The sequence below is a fragment of the Podarcis liolepis genome (assembly GCF_965112155.1).
Source record: "Podarcis liolepis genome assembly, chromosome: 11".
In the NCBI taxonomy this organism is placed as follows: domain Eukaryota; kingdom Metazoa; phylum Chordata; class Lepidosauria; order Squamata; family Lacertidae; genus Podarcis; species Podarcis liolepis.
The window spans coordinates 417,103-437,073 of record NC_139565.1 but is presented as its reverse complement, the minus strand read 5'-3'; the positions used below and the strand labels follow the sequence as shown (position 1 = coordinate 437,073).

Genomic DNA, 19,971 nt, shown 5'->3' with positions numbered 1-19,971 from the left:
GTTGTGCATTTAAACAGAGTAATTACATAGGAATTTGTAAAGTGGCATAGAGATATAGTGCTATGGGAAAACATGCTGCTTGAATTTCTACATGCAAGGTGCTACATTAAAGGCACAGGAGAAGGGCCATTTAACAGAGTTGGAAACTCTTGTAGTGTGTAGACCTTAGAATGAGTCTCTGTTGGATATAGGTCTTGAAAGAAGAAACAAGCATAGTTGTTAACCTAAGTAAGACAGAGATAAAACAGGACACCATAAAATCAAAACTATCTCACTGTCCCATTTTTCACTTTCTATCTCCTGTTAATCCTGCTTTCATCAATTAACATGGAAATGTCCTTTAATTGGCCCAGCCTCTTAAACAAGAGTTCTTTCCCTAGATTAATTAGATGGGTCAAAATGTCTCAAATATTTCAGTGTTTCACATTGGCAGAACATTTCCTGTTGTTTTCTTGTTCATCTCACAGTACTTTGGAAAATACATCATTTGAAAAAGAATTGACTCTGTTGCCAGAGGTTTGTTAGACAGGAAATATGTCCAGATTTGTGTGTGTGTTTTACAGGCTGCAAAGTTATCACAAATGTACTACAGGTCTCCTCAGGTATGTCTGGAGTGAAAAGCAGTAGTTAGTCCTGTCTCTTCCCATGATGCATTTCCATTTGAGTTAAATGGTGTCCACACTGAAAACAATTCTACTTAGCAGCACTACCAACATGTTTAAAGTTATGACAATTTACTGTTTTAGCAAAACCTGCCCCAAGCAGAGTCAAGGTCAGGGTGGTGCAGCAGCAATTATGTGTAGTCAGTTATATTACTTGCATATGTAGTCCCTCTAGATCAGGATAACTAATCTGTGACCCTCCAGTGTTGCTGGACTACAACTTCCATCATCTAGGAATGCAGGCTAGGGATGGCGGGGGCTGGGAGCCCAACAATTTGGCTGGGAGCCACAGTTTGTGAATTGGGAGAATGATGACTTAAATTCTTTTGGTGCTGGGTTCCATTCTGCTGTCCTCCTTTTGCCAGAGCAGAAGGTGCATGTGGGAGAATGGGCCTCAGCTGCACTGAACCACCATCACTGTTCATTCATACGGTCTGCTAGCAACTAGGGTGGCCAAGTGAAAAAGAGGAAAGGGCTCCACTGTGAATTGGCAATTTCTGAAAGTGCAGCTCAATTCCCACTTCTACACAAGTATTTTAAGCGCAGTAGCTGTCTTTGGACACCCTACTGACAACCTGGATCATAACCACACACCAAGACACCACACCATCTCTGCTAAGCTGGGGTTAAGAACTATGCTCTCTTTTCCAGGACAATCTCATGGAGTGAGATTGTCCTGGAAAAGAAATACAGCCGCAGGTTTGAGCCACATGCTAGTTCTGCAAAGACTTCATCTTGTATTCAGTCCAAGTGCAATGGTGGGGGCTCTCTCCAATGTTACATGTGAAATCTTTTTTTTAAACAAATAATATTTATTAAAAGTTTAAGAATTACAGAAAGAAGTAAAAAAGAAAAGGAAAAAGTAAACAATACAAATCAATACATTACAGTACATATATAAAAAAATCAACAGACACATCAAAACAAAAACAAAAGCAAAAACAATTAAAAACACATCCAATATTTCCATATTGTCAGAGCTGCTTGAAGATCCTAGCTCACAGAGGATCACGCTAGCCAGCGATCATTAAGTAAAAGTCTTTATTGAGTTACAGTTTCCATTCTCACGCTGCTGCGCGCAACTCTACGTCTAGTAGCTAGATCGGCGAAGCTCCGTCTGAGTCTCCGCCCCGTGTGCACCAACTTAATATCCTAGCCCGGCTCCACCTTTTCCGCCTGACTGTCCTCCTCTGGGTCCCTCTACCCCCCGGGGTCTCTTCCTTCCGGGATTCTTCTGACGCTGACCCCCCGGACCCTCCTGTCTCCTTGCGCCGGGCTTTAGGACCTGGCTCCCTTTCCGGGCTGCTTACTGCGCCACCTTCCTCTGCATTTGAACTTGGCGCGCGCGCCCAACCTTCCACTTTCCGCGTAACCGTTTCTTCGCTCCCCGATGGAGGTGTGGCCACTCCTGACTCGTGCCCTCCCTCCTGTGGTGAGCTGCCAGCGCTTGCCCCCTGGCTCCTTTCCTCTTCCCTGCTCTCTGGCGGTGACGCTGGTCCCGACCTCCAACTGCTCTCCTCTGAGTCCCCTCTGACTCTATCTTCCTGGGGTGCCCCCCTAGACTCCCCCCTTGCCCTGGCCACTGGTGCTCCTTTCTGTGAATCCTCTGATTCACTGGAAAGACTCGGAGATCTCGGGTCGTCGTCATCACTCATCTTTTCTTCTGCCTCCTCCCCTTCGCTCTCTGTTTCCTCCCTTGCCCTTGCCTCTGCTCCTAAACCCCTGACATCCATCCCCCCCTCGAAGCCCCCCATTCCCCCCTCCCCTCCTTCCGGTGCTGGAGCTGGGTGCTGCTGTTGCAAAGGGACGAACGTCGGATATCGTTCGCTTCCCGTGGCGGGTCTCCATCTGAAGTCTCCCGGGTCTTCCTCCCTGCTCTCGTCGACGACGGTCACCTCCGCTTCCATCTCTGTGCCGCCGTGCTCGAAACCAGGGTCGTCCCCGAAAATGTCCATGTCCGTCTCTCCCTCACTTCCTCCTGGCGGTGTTGCTCGTCCTGAGCATTCCAGCCACTTTCTGCGGAACTGCTCCTCTGGCCTATCGTCCCACCAATACGAGGGTTCTGATGCAGATCCCGAGGGTGACCCCTCTGGGGAACGGACGTCTCGTGTCGGGTCCTCGTCCGAGTCGAACCCCCGGAACGTGCTGGCCGAAAGCGTGGGCGTGAAAAGCCAGTCGTCGAAAAAGTCTGCTGGCATAGGTCTATGTGGGAAGAGGGCATGAAACTCGTCTTTGAGCAGAGGTTCGTCCAAGGCGTAGCCCGGCACCCAGCTGTTCGCACTGGCTGGGGTGCCCTCCTTGGCGAGAAAGTATTCTACCCCCTCTTCCCCCCATCTGGAGTCCAAAATCTCCGTGACTTCGTTGATGCGCTCCTTCTGTGCCACTCCCGCGTGCCCTGTTCTGTCTCTGACCGGACTCGGCGCCGTTCCGGGTTCCTGGAACCTGTGCGGTGCCTTGTAGGGAGTGAGCACCGATCTGTGGAATACCGGATGCATTCTGGAACCCTCCGGAAGTGCCAGTCTGAAAGCTACCGGGTTGACCTGCTCTTCGACTTGGTAGGGCCCCAGTTGTTTATGCCCTAGTTTCTTCTTGGCCAACGACCTGGCCGGCACTGCGTGGGCTGCTAACCAGACCCAGTCTCCCACGTGGAGCTCTTCGCCAACCCTTCTGTGTTTGTCCGCTTGTACCTTGTATGCGTGCTTGGCCAGCTCCAGGTGGCGCCTCAGCTGATCGTGGACTTCCTGCAGCTCCGACGCGAACGCATCTGCTGTCTGCGGCTCCCCCTCCCCCATTCTTTCCAGTCCCGGGAAGGTTCTGGGGTGCCTCCCGTTGTTGGCGAAGAACGGCGTGACCCCCGTGGAGACGTGTTTCGTGTTGTTGTAGGCGAACTCGGCAAGCGGCAGGTAATCCACCCACGTCGCAGGCTGTTGATTTGCATAACATCTCAGGTACTGCTGCATGATGGCATTGACCCGCTCCGCTTGCCCGTTGGTCTGCGGGTGTCTCGCCGACGCCAGGTTGATCTTGACGTTCAGGAAGCCCATCAGCTTCTGCCAGAAATTCGAGATGAACTGCCGCCCCCGGTCGGACAGAATAGACCGTGGCAGACCGTGAACCTTGAACACGTGGTCTATGAACAGTTTGGCGGTTTGCTCCGCCGTGGCCACCTTAGCACACGGAATGAAATGTGCCATCTTGGAAAACAGGTCCACCACCACCAGCACTGCCGTCTTGCCCCTCGAGCTGGGCAGATCCGTGACAAAGTCCAGGGCCACCCTTTCCCAAGGTTCGACCGGAGTTTGCAGCGGTTCCAACAGTCCGGCCGGTGGTCTGTGCACTGGCTTGGCCCTCTGGCAGGTGTCACACCTCGCCACGTAGTCTGCGACCTCCCCTCTCATTCCAGGCCACCAGAAATCCCTGGCTACTAATTCCACCGTCTTCTCCTTGCCGAAGTGCCCGGCAGTGGGCGCGTCGTGCAGCTGCTGCAGCACCTTGGCGCGAAGGTCGTCTCCCGGCACGTAGATGGCCCCTTTACGGATGAGCAAACCATCTCGTAGCTGGAAACCGTCGGCCGCTGCCTTGCCCCTTTGCACCTCTGCCATCTTTGCTTGCGCGAAGGAGTCATCCTGCAACGCTCGTCGCACCGCCTCCAGGTCCACGGTTGCCGCGGCGCACGCCCACACTGTTGGTGCGAAGATGTGCATGGCGGCTGCTGGCGTTGCGTCCTCCAGATACTGCGGCTTACGGGAGAGAGCGTCCGCCATGATGTTGGTGTCCCCCGGGACATACTCTATGCGGAAGTCGAAGTTCGCAAAGAACTCAGCCCAACGTATCTGCCTCTGGTTTAGGAACTGTGCCGTGCGCCAGTGCTCCAGATTCTTGTGGTCCGTGCAAACCTGCACCGTGTGCTTGGCGCCGATCAGGAAGTGCCTCCACGCTTTGAACGCTGCATGAATGGCCAGCAACTCCCTGTCCCAGATGGTGTAGTTCTGCTCGGACTTGCTGAGCTTCCTGGAGTAAAACGCTCCCGGTCGCCACACCCCCTGCGGGTCCTTTTGCAGCAGGACCGCCCCCACGGCTCTGTCCGAGGCGTCTGTCTCCACCCTCATCGGCCTGCTGGGGTTGACGTGAAGCAGCTGCTCTTCCGACGCGAAGAGACGCTTGAGTGCCTGAAAGAACTGCTCCGCCTGCTCTGTCCAAACGAACTTCTTTTTCTTGGAGCTAAGCGTGTCTGTGATGGCCGCTGTCTGCATAGCGAAGCCCTTGATAAACTTGCGATAGAAGTTCGCAAAGCCGACAAACCGTTGGACCTCTTTCCGGTTGCGTGGACTCTTCCAATCCAATACCGCGCGAACCTTGGCGCTGTCCATGGCGAGCCCCTTGTCAGACAACTTGTAGCCCAGAAAATCCACCTCCGTCACGTCAAATTGGCACTTCTCCAGCTTGGCGTAGAGCCTATGTTGCTTTAGCCTGCTCAGCACTTCCTTGACGTGTCCGTCATGCTCCTGCTGCGATTCCGAAAAGATCAGGATGTCATCTAAGAAACAGACGCACGTCTTGTAGAGAAGTCCCGCCAACACGTGATGCATGAAAGCTTGAAAAACGTGGGAGCCATTTTGCAATCCAAAAGGCATAACTCTATATTCGTAGGTACCCAGTGGCGTGAACATGGCCGTCTTCCACTCATCTCCCTCCCGCATGCGAATGAGGTTGTACGCCCCTCGCAGGTCTAACTTGGTGAACACTTTTCCCTTCCGCACCTTCGCCAGGAGGTCGTCGATTCGGGGCATGGGGAAGTCCGATGGCTTGGTCCCATTGTTTAAAATGCGATAGTCCACTACCAGTCTTTTTTGGGGCGTGTCTCGCTTTTTAACAAAGAATACAGGACTGCCCCCCGCTGCCTTGGACTCTCGGATGAAACCGCGCTCCAAATTATGATCTATGAACTCTTTGAGTTCCTGCAGTTCGTCCTCTGACATGGAATACAGTTTCCCTTTAGGCAGCGCCGCCCCCGGCAGCAGGTCAATTTTGCAGTCATATGGTCTGTGAGGGGGTAGCCTGTCTGCCTCCTTCTCGCAGAAAACTTCCAAAAATTCTGCGTACTTGTGGGGAATCGCTTGCAGCGTGCCTAGCAGCAGCTGTGACTCCTCTTCCTCTCCTTCCTGCCGGGGCACGATGCAGTGTTCAGCACAAAAGGAAGAGCCGAAGATCAGCTGCCTCTGGTACCAAGCCAGCGTTGGGCTGTGCTTGTCCAGCCAACTCATTCCCAATACAATGGGCGTATCCGATAGTTGAGTGACATTGAAGCTGATGATTTCTTTGTGATTCCCAAGTCGCATCGCCATCGGTGGCGTCTGCTTCACCACTTGCCCCCCTAGCAACTCCCTGCCATCCACCGTGACAACCTGCAGGGGCAGTGTGGCCGGCAGCAACTGTATAGCGTGTTTGTCGACAAAGTCCTGCCCTATAAAGTCCGCATTGCTGCCCGAGTCAACTGTGATTGGCACGTCCATGGTGATTCCATTGGGCAGCTGGAGAGATGCGGTGAGCCTCACTACTGGTTTGGGCGGGAGGGGGTTCACGGGCTGTAAAATCTCTGGGGACTGCGTCACTAACACGTCTGGCTGGGCCCCAGGGCCTCTTCCTCCAGCCAGACTGCGTCGTTTCCCTGCTGTGGTCCTCCTTGCTGCGTTGCTGCAGTCACCACTGCTGAGGCTGCAGTGAGCTTGTGGAACCTCTGGGGACACTCTTTCGCCATATGCCCTGGCTCCTCACAGACGTAACACTTCCTGTTCCCTCTAGGAGGCTTCGCTTTCACTGCCGCCGGTGCTAGGGCTCTGGTTGCTGACTGAGCCCTTGCACCTCCCAACCTCCATAGGTTCCGCTCCTCCCCCTGGCGGAGGCGTGGATTGCGCACGCGCTGCTTCTCTGGGAAGGAAGGAGGAGCCCCTGGCTGGTTCGCGCCCTCCACGCCCTTCGTCCCTGCTCCACGGACGTTCTTCCAGCCGCACCCCCACTGCCAGTGCCCTCTGAACGACCTCCTGGGTGGTCCGGGGTCTCTCCCCCCTCGCGATCTCATCTTTAATCGAGCTGTGCAGCCGCTCCCAAAAGAGGTCTCTTACAGGGGCCGAATCTCTCTCCCATTCCAGGGCACTGACCAAAGCGAAAAAGCGGGCATGGTACTGCCTCACGCTGGCCCTCCCTTGCCTTAGTCCATGCACCTCCTTCCGGGCAAGATCCACGTCAATGCTTGATAAAAAACACCCATCCATCGCTTTAATAAAGGCATCCGCATTTTGGAGCGCCGGATCCTTATCTCTCCATAAATTGCGCAGCCATGCTTTAGCATCCCCATGCAAATGGGACATGATGAATCCCACTTTCTCTTGCTCATCTCTAAAGTCTTTATTCAGCAGTTGCAGTGCGCACAGTACGTCTGCTCTAAAGTTGGGATACTGTTGCAGGTTCCCATCGAAGTGAGAGACCAGACCGCCTGTTCGTCTCGCCAACCCAATTCCCTCCTGCCTGGGTGTCTGCTTTGTCAGCACGTCTAACCTGACCTGGAGATCCCTGCAGGCGGCAGCTGCCTCCTCCTCTCTCTTCCTGGATGCGAGAGCCTCGGCATTCAGTTGTGACACTGCTTTTCTGAGTTCCTCTATCTGCTGCTCAGCCGTCATGTCGTCTGCCGTTCGTGAGCTCGCTAGTAGGCACCTGCTTCTCTCCCCTCCTCGAGGCTGTAGATGCCCACAATTCTGAGACGGAGCTTACTGTCAGAGCTGCTTGAAGATCCTAGCTCACAGAGGATCACGCTAGCCAGCGATCATTAAGTAAAAGTCTTTATTGAGTTACAGTTTCCATTCTCACGCTGCTGCGCGCAACTCTACGTCTAGTAGCTAGATCGGCGAAGCTCCGTCTGAGTCTCCGCCCCGTGTGCACCAACTTAATATCCTAGCCCGGCTCCACCTTTTCCGCCTGACTGTCCTCCTCTGGGTCCCTCTACCCCCCGGGGTCTCTTCCTTCCGGGATTCTTCTGACGCTGACCCCCCGGACCCTCCTGTCTCCTTGCGCCGGGCTTTAGGACCTGGCTCCCTTTCCGGGCTGCTTACTGCGCCACCTTCCTCTGCATTTGAACTTGGCGCGCGCGCCCAACCTTCCACTTTCCGCGTAATCGTTTCTTCGCTCCCCGATGGAGGTGTGGCCACTCCTGACTCGTGCCCTCCCTCCTGTGGTGAGCTGCCAGCGCTTGCCCCCTGGCTCCTTTCCTCTTCCCTGCTCTCTGGCGGTGACGCTGGTCCCGACCTCCAACTGCTCTCCTCTGAGTCCCCTCTGGCTCTATCTTCCTGGGGTGCCCCCCTAGACTCCCCCCTTGCCCTGGCCACTGGTGCTCCTTTCTGTGAATCCTCTGATTCACTGGAAAGACTCGGAGATCTCGGGTCGTCGTCATCACTCATCTTTTCTTCTGCCTCCTCCCCTTCGCTCTCTGTTTCCTCCCTTGCCCTTGCCTCTGCTCCTAAACCCCTGACACATCTTTATCTTTCATTAACTTGTTTCATCGACCTCCTCACACCTCCCTTTTTTGTACTCTAGTTATTCATTATTTCAGCAAATCCTTCCCATCTTTCACTGTTTTCTGTCATTTAATTGTCTTAACTTATTTTAACCTTATCTTACCATTAAAACCCTAAAACATATTTATACTTAACTCCTTATAACATTTCTACTAAAGCCATATAATTTCATTCCAACATTTTTCTAGCACTCATTAATTTTACAATATTTCTTTAAATAAATTTTAAAAACTTTTTTCCAATCTTCTTCCACTGTCTCTTCTCCCTGGTCTCGGGTTCTGTCAGTCCTTTCTATCAATTCCATATGGTCCATCAACCTGGTGATCTTCTGTCCGAGGCTCTTAACTCTTTTCCATGTCCCTTCTGCAGATCTTCTTCATATTTATACATGCACTTTACTTTATCTTCTGCTGATCTTATTCTTAATTTCCTTCCTTTGGCACTGAGGAGTAGGTCTCGGGGAAAGTCCAACCTAACAATATCATTATTCCTTCTCGACAGGTCAGCCCATTCTCCATAGTCAGAACTAAAGTCCAAAAGATATTTTTTTTTAAATGATATTTATTGAAAAAAGAATTTTTTAAAAAATTACAAAGAAAAAAGACAAAACAGGGGGGGAAAAAATAAAACCATCATTTTCAAATTCTCCACTTTCATTACCTTCTTTCTATGACCTCCTCCTCCTCCCTTTTCTTGTATCTTGATTAATAGTTGTCACAGCAAATCCTTTCCATAATTCATAGTATTCTGTCATTACATTACTTTACTCTATTTTCATCTTATCTTATAAAAACCTTAAAGCTTAAGACTTAAATCTTATTTTTACCAACTTCTTATAACCATTATCTTTTTACCTAATTCTTTAAACATTTTTACAAGAGCCAAGTAATTTCATTTCAACATTTTTCTAACATTCATCAATTTTATAAAGCATTCCTAATGATAGAAAAAAGAAATAAACAATCCAATCTTCTTCCAGCGTCCCTTCCTCCTGGTCCCGGGTTTGTCAGTCCTTTTTATCCCATTGGTCTGGCACATTAACCTGCTGATCTTATATCCAAGGCCTTCAAGTCTCTTCCATGTCCCTTCCGCAGCTCTTCTTCATATTTTCCTTTCACTCGTGGGAACTCCAGCTTGGTAGTGTTTTTGACCCTTTTCAACCAATCAGCCCCTTTCCCATAGTCCAGACTAGACTCCATGTGGTATTTTAAGACATGTTTCAAATTCCCTCCAAAATTGGGAGCCCCCACAACTCCAAACATCTGATGGCCCATTGCCAGACTCAGAAAGTCCAAACATCTCTGCATAGGGGGGTCAGTCCAACCCCCCATTTCCAAATCAATGCAAACTTTATCTTTCCAAATCTGTTTTTTTCCAGATTCATTTGTCCAATCCAAAGGCTCATTTTCCTTGCAGGGCCAAAAGTTCCTCCCTCTCTGGCGCCCAAAATTCAGCAACATCCTCTTCTCTCAACTGTTCTGTCATGGCACACTCCTGTTTAAGTTCCTGGGTGGGCTCCACATAGTTTCCCACTACCTGTTCAAATGTTCTGGCCGCATTAGTCATCAAATCCGTCTTCTGACTTAACTGATCCAATAGGGCATTTATTTTACAGAAAGCACCCAACAGTGCTTCTGAAAACATTGTCCTGCAAGGTCACAAGTCCTTTCCCACGGTTGTAATCTGTAGCAGCTGCAAGCTCCCTAGAATTAGTTACAGTTTCATGGTCCCTCTCTAGGAGGAAAACTTCTGGTTGTTCTTTCTTTTAAGGACAATAGCAACAAAGTTTCTTTTTTTTTGATATTTTGTCAATATTTGTTCCTTTAAAATGCAAAAGGAAACAGTGGAATCACAATGTTACTCTTCTTTTAACTATCTGTCAAAAACATTTGTCTCTGGTCAATGAGCTTCAAACGTCAATTCTGACACCCCGCTCCAGGATCAGGACGGTGGAAAGTTACTTTACTTTAAACTCACTTCTGCAGGTTTAAACAGTCCAAAAAAGATCCCCCTTCTTCTCCTGCTACCGAAGGGGGTTCAACGATTTTAAATGGTGAAAACCAATCCTTTAAAAGTGATTTTCTAAGCTCTAGTTTACGTTGTCTTTGCTTTCTTCTGACTACAAGGAAATGGAAGGCTGACTTCCTGTTTAGACCTTCCCGTTTCAGTACCAAATTAAGGTAAATTTTTAAGTCCAATTCCTTTCTAATCGCCAGTTCTTATTTGAAGTCCAATTGTTCAATGTTTGAGTACTCACGGGTGATTACTTTAGATGCCAAATTGTCCCAGGAAAAAGGCAGCGCTCTCCGGCAACGGCTGTGCGGCTTCGCTCCACGGAAATAGCAGTTGACTCACAGCACCGCGCCACTTCCCCCTCTTTGCTTCGGAGCCCGTTAGTGGGTTCCTTTGCGGGTTGGGGGGCGCTAAAGGTGCCCGCCGAGTCCCACGGTCACAGGCTTCATCCGCCTGTGATTTCTGAAAGGGTCCCCGCTTCACTGCAGCGGAAAAGACCAGTTTCGTGTGGAGCTGGTCCCTCCGGTTCAGAGGGAGTCCGCCATTGCCGATGGCGCCACCCCGGAAGTCTCAAAGTCCAAAAGATATTTCAGAGCATGTTTCAAAATCCCTCCAAAGCTAAGGGCCCCCACAACTCCAATCTCCCCCTGACCCAAATCCAGATCCCAAAAGCCAGAACATCCCTGGAGATCTGACCAACTTTCTTTCTCCAAACCAAGCGGGACTCCATCCCTCCAAATCTGGCTTACTCTAGATTCAATCGTAGAAGGCCACAGCTTATATTCATCCAATTGCCTCTGTAAGGCCGGGGCTCTCTCGACTTGAATTACTTGAGATTCGACAACAGCTTTCTCCTTCATCTTCTCCACAGCTTGCCATGTCAAAACAGATTCCTGAATCGATTCCTGGGTAGTTTCTGTATAGGTATTCACTTTTTGTCCCAAATCAGTCATTTTTTGTCCCAAATTGTCAATTTTAATAATCCTCACATCCGTCTTCTCATGAAGCTGTTCTAATAAGGCACTTGCCTTGCAAAATGCAATCACTAAGGCTTCTTCTGTCAACATTCTTGTCAAGGTAAGTCTCTGTTTCTCACGGTCTTTAATCTCTACAGCTGGAAAATTCCCCAGCTCCACTCCTGCAACAGTTTCAAAAGCTCCCTCTAGGGGAAACAATTTTCATTTGTATCCATCCTTTTAGACGCAGATCCAGCAACAAAGTTAGTTTCAATTTTCCTTTTTAAGTGCAAAAGGAAACAATGGAAACAATATATTTCTCTTATTTAACTATCTGTCAACATACGTTTATTCACAGTCAATGAACTTTCCCAAAACGTCGATCTTACTGACAGCCCGTTCCCAGGTTCGAAACGGTGGTAATTTATCTTTCTTCACTCTCTCTCCTGCAGGCTTAGACGAACTAAAATTTCCCCCCTCTTCTCCTGCTTCCAAGGGGGGTTTAGTGATTTTAACCGATGGAGATTAAATCCTTTACAAAAGGCTTTCCAGGCTTTAGCTTGCAACGTCTTTGCTTCAATTTATTTACAAAAGAGGAAGGCGGACTTCCTGTTTGAGACCTTCCTGTTACGATGCCAAATTAAGATGTTTAAAGATCCAATTTTCCGTTCTACTCACGGGTAGTTGTTTAAAGTCCAATTGTCAACAGGAAAAAGTCAGCGCTCTCCGGCAACAGCAATGCGGCTTCACTCCGTGAAAGAAGCAGTCGATTCAAAGCACCGCGCCACTCACCCCACGTCGCTCCGGATCCCCGAAACTGGGTTTCCCCGCGAGTAGGGGAGGCGCAAAAGGTGCCAGCCGAATCCCACGTCCACAGGCTTCTCCCGCCTGTGGTTTTTAGTGGGTCTCCGCCTCGCCGTGGCGGTCCAAACCCTGATTTCCACGGAGCGGATTCCTCCAGATCAGAGGAAATCCGCCATTGCCGGAGGCGCTAACCCGGAAGTCCGTTACATGTTAAATCTTTACAGGACCAAACTTTTAAACTGCTGGAATTGTGAAAGGAAATGCCCTAGAAAAACATGTGTAACTATGCAGTGCACTTTTGAAATAAACATTGGAATACTCTAAAATTAGAGAAATCCTGTGCACTGAAAAACTATGGCAAAATATCCTTTCCATCTTTCTCAATTTTTGTTCTATAAATTATCTTAACACAATCTAACCTTAAATTTTCCACTTTGGTCCATTAACAATCTATAGCCATGCCCATAGTTACACACCAGGAGTCACAATGTTATTCTCTAAAATTTACAGTGTCTGGAACACTTAGCCTTTAGATATCAAGCCGCAGTGGTAATATCATAAACCATAGACATATGGTGATTTATGTTTGTAGAAAACAAATTGCAGTTTGCTATCTAAAGGTTCCAGGCACTGTAAATTTTAGAGAATAACATTGTGACTCCAGTGTCCTGGTGCAAAGGACGATTTTCCAGTTCACAGCAGATACTTAAAGAAGAGCTCCCTTCCACTGGAGATGCTTAAGAAATTAGAGTTCTCTGAATTTCAGTGTGAAACTGACCTAATCTGTGTATTAGAATATAAAGATCCTTTGGATTTTACTTCTCTGAATTTTGTGATGCAGTTCTCAATAGAAAAAAAGGATACCATAATGCAAATATGTTTAGCAATGTGCATATTGAGATAAAATATGTATTTAAATGTTTAGTTTGTGATAGAAAACATACTTAAATACAAATTTTCATGTTAGTTTATTGTTTTTATATAAAGCACTGGCTTAGTGAGCAGATTCAAAAAGAATCTACTTTCGACCTGCTTCACGCTCCAGGCTCCTCTCTCTTTTTAATGCTGCTGCCTCCATTGCCTCTCTATGGACTCATTCATACTGTTCTCCAATGTGGATAGTTTTGTGTACCTTCATGAATTCTCCATTGTCTACATTATGTTCTCCTTTAAATAACTTTCCCCTCCCCTCAATCCAGATATTCTCGTATCAGATATATTCCAAAAAGGGTTTGTGATAAAATCTGGATGGAGGGAGGGGAAAGTGTGGGAGGCAGCAATTTGAAAAAAAAAGGTCCTATGTGCAGCAGATAATTAACCTGCTTTCTTTTAACACAGTTTCTTTCAGTAATCAGCATTCTATGCTAACTAGCATTTTTATAGTTTTTTAAAGCATCTGATCGATTTCTTAGTATCTACATTAAGAGCAAAGGTGTAAATCATGATAGCTATTCTGCAGATAAGGATAAACCCAAATTTCAGGTGCTACGCTGCCCTCTCATCGCCTGAGAAGGGTATTCTTGTAAAGTTTCTCACCAGCTGACAAAACTGTAAAGCAACTATGATCTTGCAGATGTTGGCTGCACTCTGCTGAAATGCTCCCTCCTCTTTAGAACAGAGCAGATTTTGTTTATAAATACAAGAGGACTCTCAAAGCTGCTTCACATTTCTTCCTTACAAGGAATACAGAACTTGCTTGGACTTTGGTATTCATGTTTCCCAACTGTAATATTATTGTGGCGAATCACTGGGATGCATTAGCTAAGTAATTCTGCAGACAAATTGGCTTGACAGAAAGTTATTTTAAAAATGTTGAATTTTAATTTAGATTTGCATGCTAGCAAAGAATAATAGAAAGGAGAAGCAGCTAAGCTTCCCATCAGCACATAAATCTTGACATATTTGTATTTCCTTCCTTTCTACCATGGAAACATGTCACAAATGAAGACGCTAATTAACATAAACTTGTGTAAAGTGCACATAGATGTAATTTTACATGACTTAAGTTGTATAGGCAAAAAGCAAATGTTTGTAATAGTAAAGATTTTTGTCTGTAGGCCTAAAATCTTTTACAGCATACCAGTACAAACTTTCTTAGTTTCTATTCAGGAAATAGGGAAAGAAGCAGAAGAAATTAGCTCCAATTAGCCAGTGATGTACAACCTGATCTCAATCATGTTGATTATAAGGATAAGTAAGGATAATTTATTTAAATAGATTTAAAGGATAATTTATTTAAATAAACCCAAAGTGTACTCATTAATGGTTCCTCATCATCCTGGCAAAAAGTGACAAGTGGGGTGCTGCAGGGTATTGTCCTGGGACTGTTGTTGTTCAACATTATAAATGACTTGGATGAAGAAATTGAGGGGCTGCTCATCAAATTTGCAGATGACACCAAACTGGGAGGGGTAGCTATTGCTGCAGAAGACAGAATCAGAATTCAAAATGACCTCAACAGATTGGAGAACTGGGCCCAAGTTAACAAAACGAATTTCAATAGGGACAAATGTCAGGTTCTGCATTTAGGCAGGAAGAGATCTTTCAAGTCATTAGCTCCCACTCAGAGAATATCAATCAAACAACCCTGACTACAGGCAACCCCCATTTATGTGGGGGTTACTTTCCAAGCCACTGCACATTTAACTGAAATCACGTATTTGAAACACCATTGAAAATGCCTGCACACACACCGTATTGCCCCCACCTCCACCCTGCCCCTTTTTGGGTCACCTCCAGGTTTGGCGCAATGTGCTTATGCACAATTGCGCACATATTGAACATGCATAAATGCTTGTATTAGCAAGCCAAAGCTACGTAGTGCACACTATTCACCTTGCTTTCCATTTACTAGCTGGGCATTGTCCTCTTTTGAGTGGGTCTCCTTTTCATTTATTATAGGCATAATTTTTTTTTGCATCACTAGGCCTTTTGGTTGAACTTAGTTAAGAAAAAAAATCCTTACTCATCTTCTTTATTATCATGGCATATATAAAAACTATGCTTCCAATTTGGTGAATTTTGGCCCATTTATAGTTTATAACAAAATAAAACTGTTAAGACTTTTAGATGCCATGTGACTTTTCTGTTTCTGCTCCCACAGACTAAAACAGGCAATGGCCTTAACTGGTAATGATGACCCAGGAACCACAATTTATATACCAGTCTAGCGAAGCTATCATCTGTCAGGGATCGTGCTGAAGAAGGCTGCACTGAGGAAGAATGGTGGGAGCCTCCCCCTCCTCCTGATCCTGAATCTTCTCAGGAACAGGAAGAGAATATAGATTTGGAATAGTGGTTTGCAGGGGGACATAGTTCAGAAGGCAGAGGTTGGGAAATACTGAATGGGGAACAGCTAGCAGAAGAAACACTAGAAGAGAGAGAGTTACAGATTCACAGTCTCTGGATAGTATCCACCCCCCTTCCCCAAAGTCCCGAAGAGCTCAGAAAGTGACAGAACAGAAAGTGCAGAGGCTCCAAACTCAGATTATATTAGTAGGGACGGAGAGGGGAGTGAACTTAATTGGGAGCACTGCCATTACTAGGAGATGTGTTTTTTGTTCTCTCGCTGTGATTATTTCTAATAATAGTTTCTAATAATAGTTTCTAACTGGTAAGAAGACTCCTTTTCCTTTGTTCTGCTTATCTACTGTCACAGGAAAGGAAACTGATTCCTTGAAGCCTGACATCATCCATATTACCATCAAGCTATGTATAACTTCAAGTAACTGTAGAAAAGGTGGGGAAAAATAAACACAAAACTTTATTTGAAAGCTCAACTTAAAATCCAAGTATTTGGAAATGTTAATTTTTCTGCATGATTTGAACATTATAAGTTCCATATGCGGTCTGTGATATTGCTTTCTATCTTGCCCTTTCTTCAGTTGATTGCTCATGTGAAGAGATTAGCCTCCTTCGTGTAGGCAGTTCTCAAGTCCAGTTAATACATTCCAACAGCAGGATGCCTGGTACTTAAAATGCAACCACATGAAGGCTTTCCATATGGCAAGAACAGAATATAGTTGTGGAGGAAAATATGCCATATTTCATAAAATTGTAGAATTGGAATCATGTAGCCCAACCCCCTGCAATGCAGGAATATGCAGCTGCAAGGATTGGACCTGTGACCTTGGCATTATCAGCAAACTGCTCTAACCAACTTGAGTTGTGCACCTTTTTTTTTCTTGCCAAATTATGTTTCGAAAATTAGGGTTTTTATTAGATTTGATGGCACATTAGATTCGAGTAAATATGGTAGTGCATGGTGCTGATCCTAATTTACTCAGAAGTAGGTCTTGGACTTACTCTGCAGTTAAGTGGGCTGTGTAGCCCCCTGAGTTACTACTTAAAGTGTGCAGGGATGGGAAAGAGCTGTTACCATTTACCTTGCTCCTGGGAGGGTTTCTAGTGAGCACCCAAAGCAAGGCAGAGGGGGATAATTAGAAAACCCCTCTCTCCCTCAGTGAAAGCAACACAAGGGGAAAGTTCCCCCGACCCCTTAGCGGGGTGAGCCGGAGTGTGGTTCCCACCTTCCTCAGATCCTCTACGCAGGCAGGCCTGGCATTTGTACACTGCGAGAGAGAAAGGTAGGCCAGCGCTGTGGGGCCTGTTTTCTTGGCATGTGCGCCTGCTCTCCCACTTTGTTCTGCCACATTTCAGGGCCCGGCTGGGGGATTGGATGAATCAGCCTGGTAGCTTCTTCCATTGGAGGGACATGGGGGCAGATGCTGTCAAGACGGAGGCTGCAGTGAGTCCCCTTGGGCCGGGCCAGCCAGGCGGTCTTGCCATGTAGTTTCCCAAGGGATCTACTTTGTGGTCAGTGGTGGAGAAGCAGAGGAGGAATAGAAAGCGGGCTTCTTGTAAAGCTGGTGTTTCCCTTTCGCAGGAACACTCCAGCACAATCAGAGTGATATTTACAGTCTTTATTACACATATACAAGAACAGCTACAGTTCAAAATTACGCGTCTGAACCTGTTGAGACAGATTCGGGGAGTGGCTTCCTACGATTCCCATGCCGACAAAGTAGGCGTGGGAATCGCTTGAGACGTCTTTGATCCTTATGTTTCATTTCCCTCCTTGTCTGTACTGAATTGAAAGCCCCTCCCTTCCTGAGCTTCCTTCCCGAGCCTCTGGATGGTTGAAGGGCTCTCCAGCATCCCTGAGCCCCTACTCTCCCTGACTGCTTCCGCCCCCTGTTCTGGCCCCCTGTTCTGCATCCTGCGTCATCTCCCCGTCTTCCTCTTCTGTCCATTGCTACTCAGAATCCTCCCTGACACTTCTGGATGCAGCTGCCATGGTGAGTCCAGGCACAGGGCAAAAGGTGCCAGGAGGCAGCTTGCCTGCCCACCCCCTGCAGCCTCAGCGCAGCTCGGCCAGCCTGCCCACCAGTGCCGCAGGCTCCTCCGCAAGACAAGGTGCTGGGCTAGGTATGAGGCGGACACCTGAGCTCAGGCAACCTGAGCGTGCCAGCCACATGGCTAGTCCTCAGCACACCTGGGTAGCAAAGACCCACTGCCATTCAGAGTCATAGCTGTCAACTTTTCCCTTTTCTTGCGAGGAATCCTATTCGGAATAAGGGAATTTCCCTTTAAAAAAGGGAAACGCTGACAGCTATGTTCAGATTAGCCAATCTGGTATTTGTGGTCTGACCTGTTATTTGGCTACTTCCTATGCCCCTTTGTTGTCTGTGTGAAGCAGTGTCCTCAATCTTGGTAATTTTCACAATGCCAACATAAATCACAAAACTGGGATTTCATTTTGGCAAGTGCATAAAGGAATGGTTTCACAGAAACGGCCAGCCACATGGAACTGTCAGTATATGGGTATGCTTTAAGCAGCAACAATGCTCCTATTTGCATGTACAAATGGAATTTGAGAACTTCTACATTTCAGGTGTGGTCGTGCTATCTGATCTCCAGGAACAGCTCATCCACATCGCTGGTCCTCTTCACATCCAATGCAAACTGTATGCAGATGTCACAGGCAATACAGTGGAAAGTCCAACCAATCTGATTTCCTTCGGGGCCTCCTCTCACCTACAAGGCATGCAATTTTTAGAAAAAGAAATCTCCAACTGCACTTACCTGTGGTTCTTTGTCATGTTTGTTGGGGTCCTTTTCATAGCTTTCTGCATAGATCCTGAGAGTGGCTCGCACATGACTAGAAGCACTTAATCTGAAGATGAGTCTGGATGCATCCGAGAAAATTATCCTTAGCCCCTATTAAAAGTAAATACAGTTTATAGATGGTGCAAACAGAATTTTTGAGAACATTCTGTCAACTAACAGCTGCTTCAAAGGAATATTCATTAATCTTATAGCTGCCAAGATTTGTACAGTGGCTAACTAGAAAAAGAGAACAACTCCACTCTAATAAGTTCAACAAAACATGGAATATAACTACTTTATCTAAATTAATATATCACAGCAGAATGAAAAAAAGAACAAGAGTAAAACACATGCATATATTTTGTAGTGTTCTGGAATGATAAATTTCAGTATGCATATTCCCAGCTGTACAGTTCTTTTGCTTTATTGTAATTTGTCTATTCTTTTTATATTAATTAGCGTAAGTTATAGGGGAGGGGTAAGAATACTTAAACTTTCTTATATTTACTCATTTAACATAATTCTATACTAAGTCGGAATATACTGCACTAATTTGCAACTTATGCAATTGAAAACTATCCATGTGCTAGCTACAGCTTCAGTTAATAGCATTTTTATTTACATGTACAAATTACTTGGTTGGATCCAGAGTTAAGACTGTCTGGGCTGGTGGAAGTTGTTTTCTTTGTTCCCTCCCCATTACAGCAGACTCTCTCCCCCTGAATATACTCCTCTGAGAGTCAGAAAACTGTTGAATAGGATGTGCTATAATGCATGGAGCTGGGGAAGTGATTCATGAAAACTGAGTGCAGACAGCTTCTTGAGAAAGAGCTCTGTTTGTGGTGAAATGCACCTTCATCCAATTTGGGGGCTGTCTTCCCTTCATACCACACATCTTTATTTGCCTTTCATACCTGTCTTTTGGTCACAGTCCCATCAACGGGATCCACATATTCAAAGCTGGTTGCTTTTTGCACACTGTAGACATTGCTTCCAACAGCAAATTGTTGATTACTGAAAGATTTGTCAGTGATCAAAGCCTCCAGGTCTCTCATTATGAAATATGCTGTCCTGGGATCCAGAGCTTCATAATCAAATCTTGAATTGAAGGAATTAAAAGAATAGCAAAAACATGTGGCATGGCAACATATTAAAAACCTGTGTCTCCATGGCAAGGGTCAGTCTACACCAAATGCTTAATACTAACAGCAAGCTCACCCTTCAAGTGCGATTGTAGAGAAAATAGCAGCATTCATGCACAAGAGGAAGGTTTGTAGAAGTGCTGAATTGTTAAAGAAAAAAGGGGAGAGGAGCTGGGAGCCAAAACCTGAAGACTGAGCATGCTCAGTTGGCATGAAATGCTGATTTGTGCTTGCCGCGCACCTAGGGAGTCTGCATCTGAGCGGTTTCCCGCTTGTCCCGTGCTTTCTAGGCAGGATCCAAACAGTTTTGCCTTTCCCCTGGAAATTTAGCGCTAAATCAGAACAAAAGGCCCTCTGCGGAAAACCCCACTGCCATTGGTTTTGATTCAGCACTAATGCACAAGTTTCCATGGGGGAAGTGGCAGGGCAAACAGAAGTGTGGAAAGGGGGAAATGAAAAACAGGGGTTGCATGGAGGGGGAAAGAGGGGACTCAGATAGGGTGTGGCTGGCTGGCATCCTGACCAGGAGAACTACACACTGCAACATTTTGTTGCAGGTCCTACTTGTAAGATTTAATGGAGAATAAGTTGACAGGAAAAATGAAACCAATGTGCTACAAATCTATGAAAATGCATAGAGAAAGTTGCTAAGGCATAAGGTCACTTCTTGACACACAAACCTTAAGGAGGCTCTTTGCCACCTCCCAAACTCTGCCCA

General features: G+C 46.8%; 1 protein-coding gene across 2 annotated transcripts in view; it reads right to left on the bottom strand.

Moving 5' to 3' along the window:
- Positions 1-19,971, bottom strand: part of PGM5 (phosphoglucomutase 5) — a 111,040-nt gene that overhangs the window by 15,369 nt on the left and 75,700 nt on the right. For both annotated transcript variants that reach the window (XR_014516938.1, XM_083464920.1), the window contains exons 9-10: positions 19,026-19,209; positions 18,088-18,222 (exon numbers count right to left, since the gene is read on the bottom strand). Coding sequence is in view for 1 of the 2 variants with exons in the window: in XM_083464920.1 (XP_083321046.1) it covers positions 18,088-18,222; positions 19,026-19,209 (319 nt within the window). In the remaining variant the exon portion in view is untranslated. The remainder of the gene's footprint in view (positions 1-18,087; positions 18,223-19,025; positions 19,210-19,971) is intronic.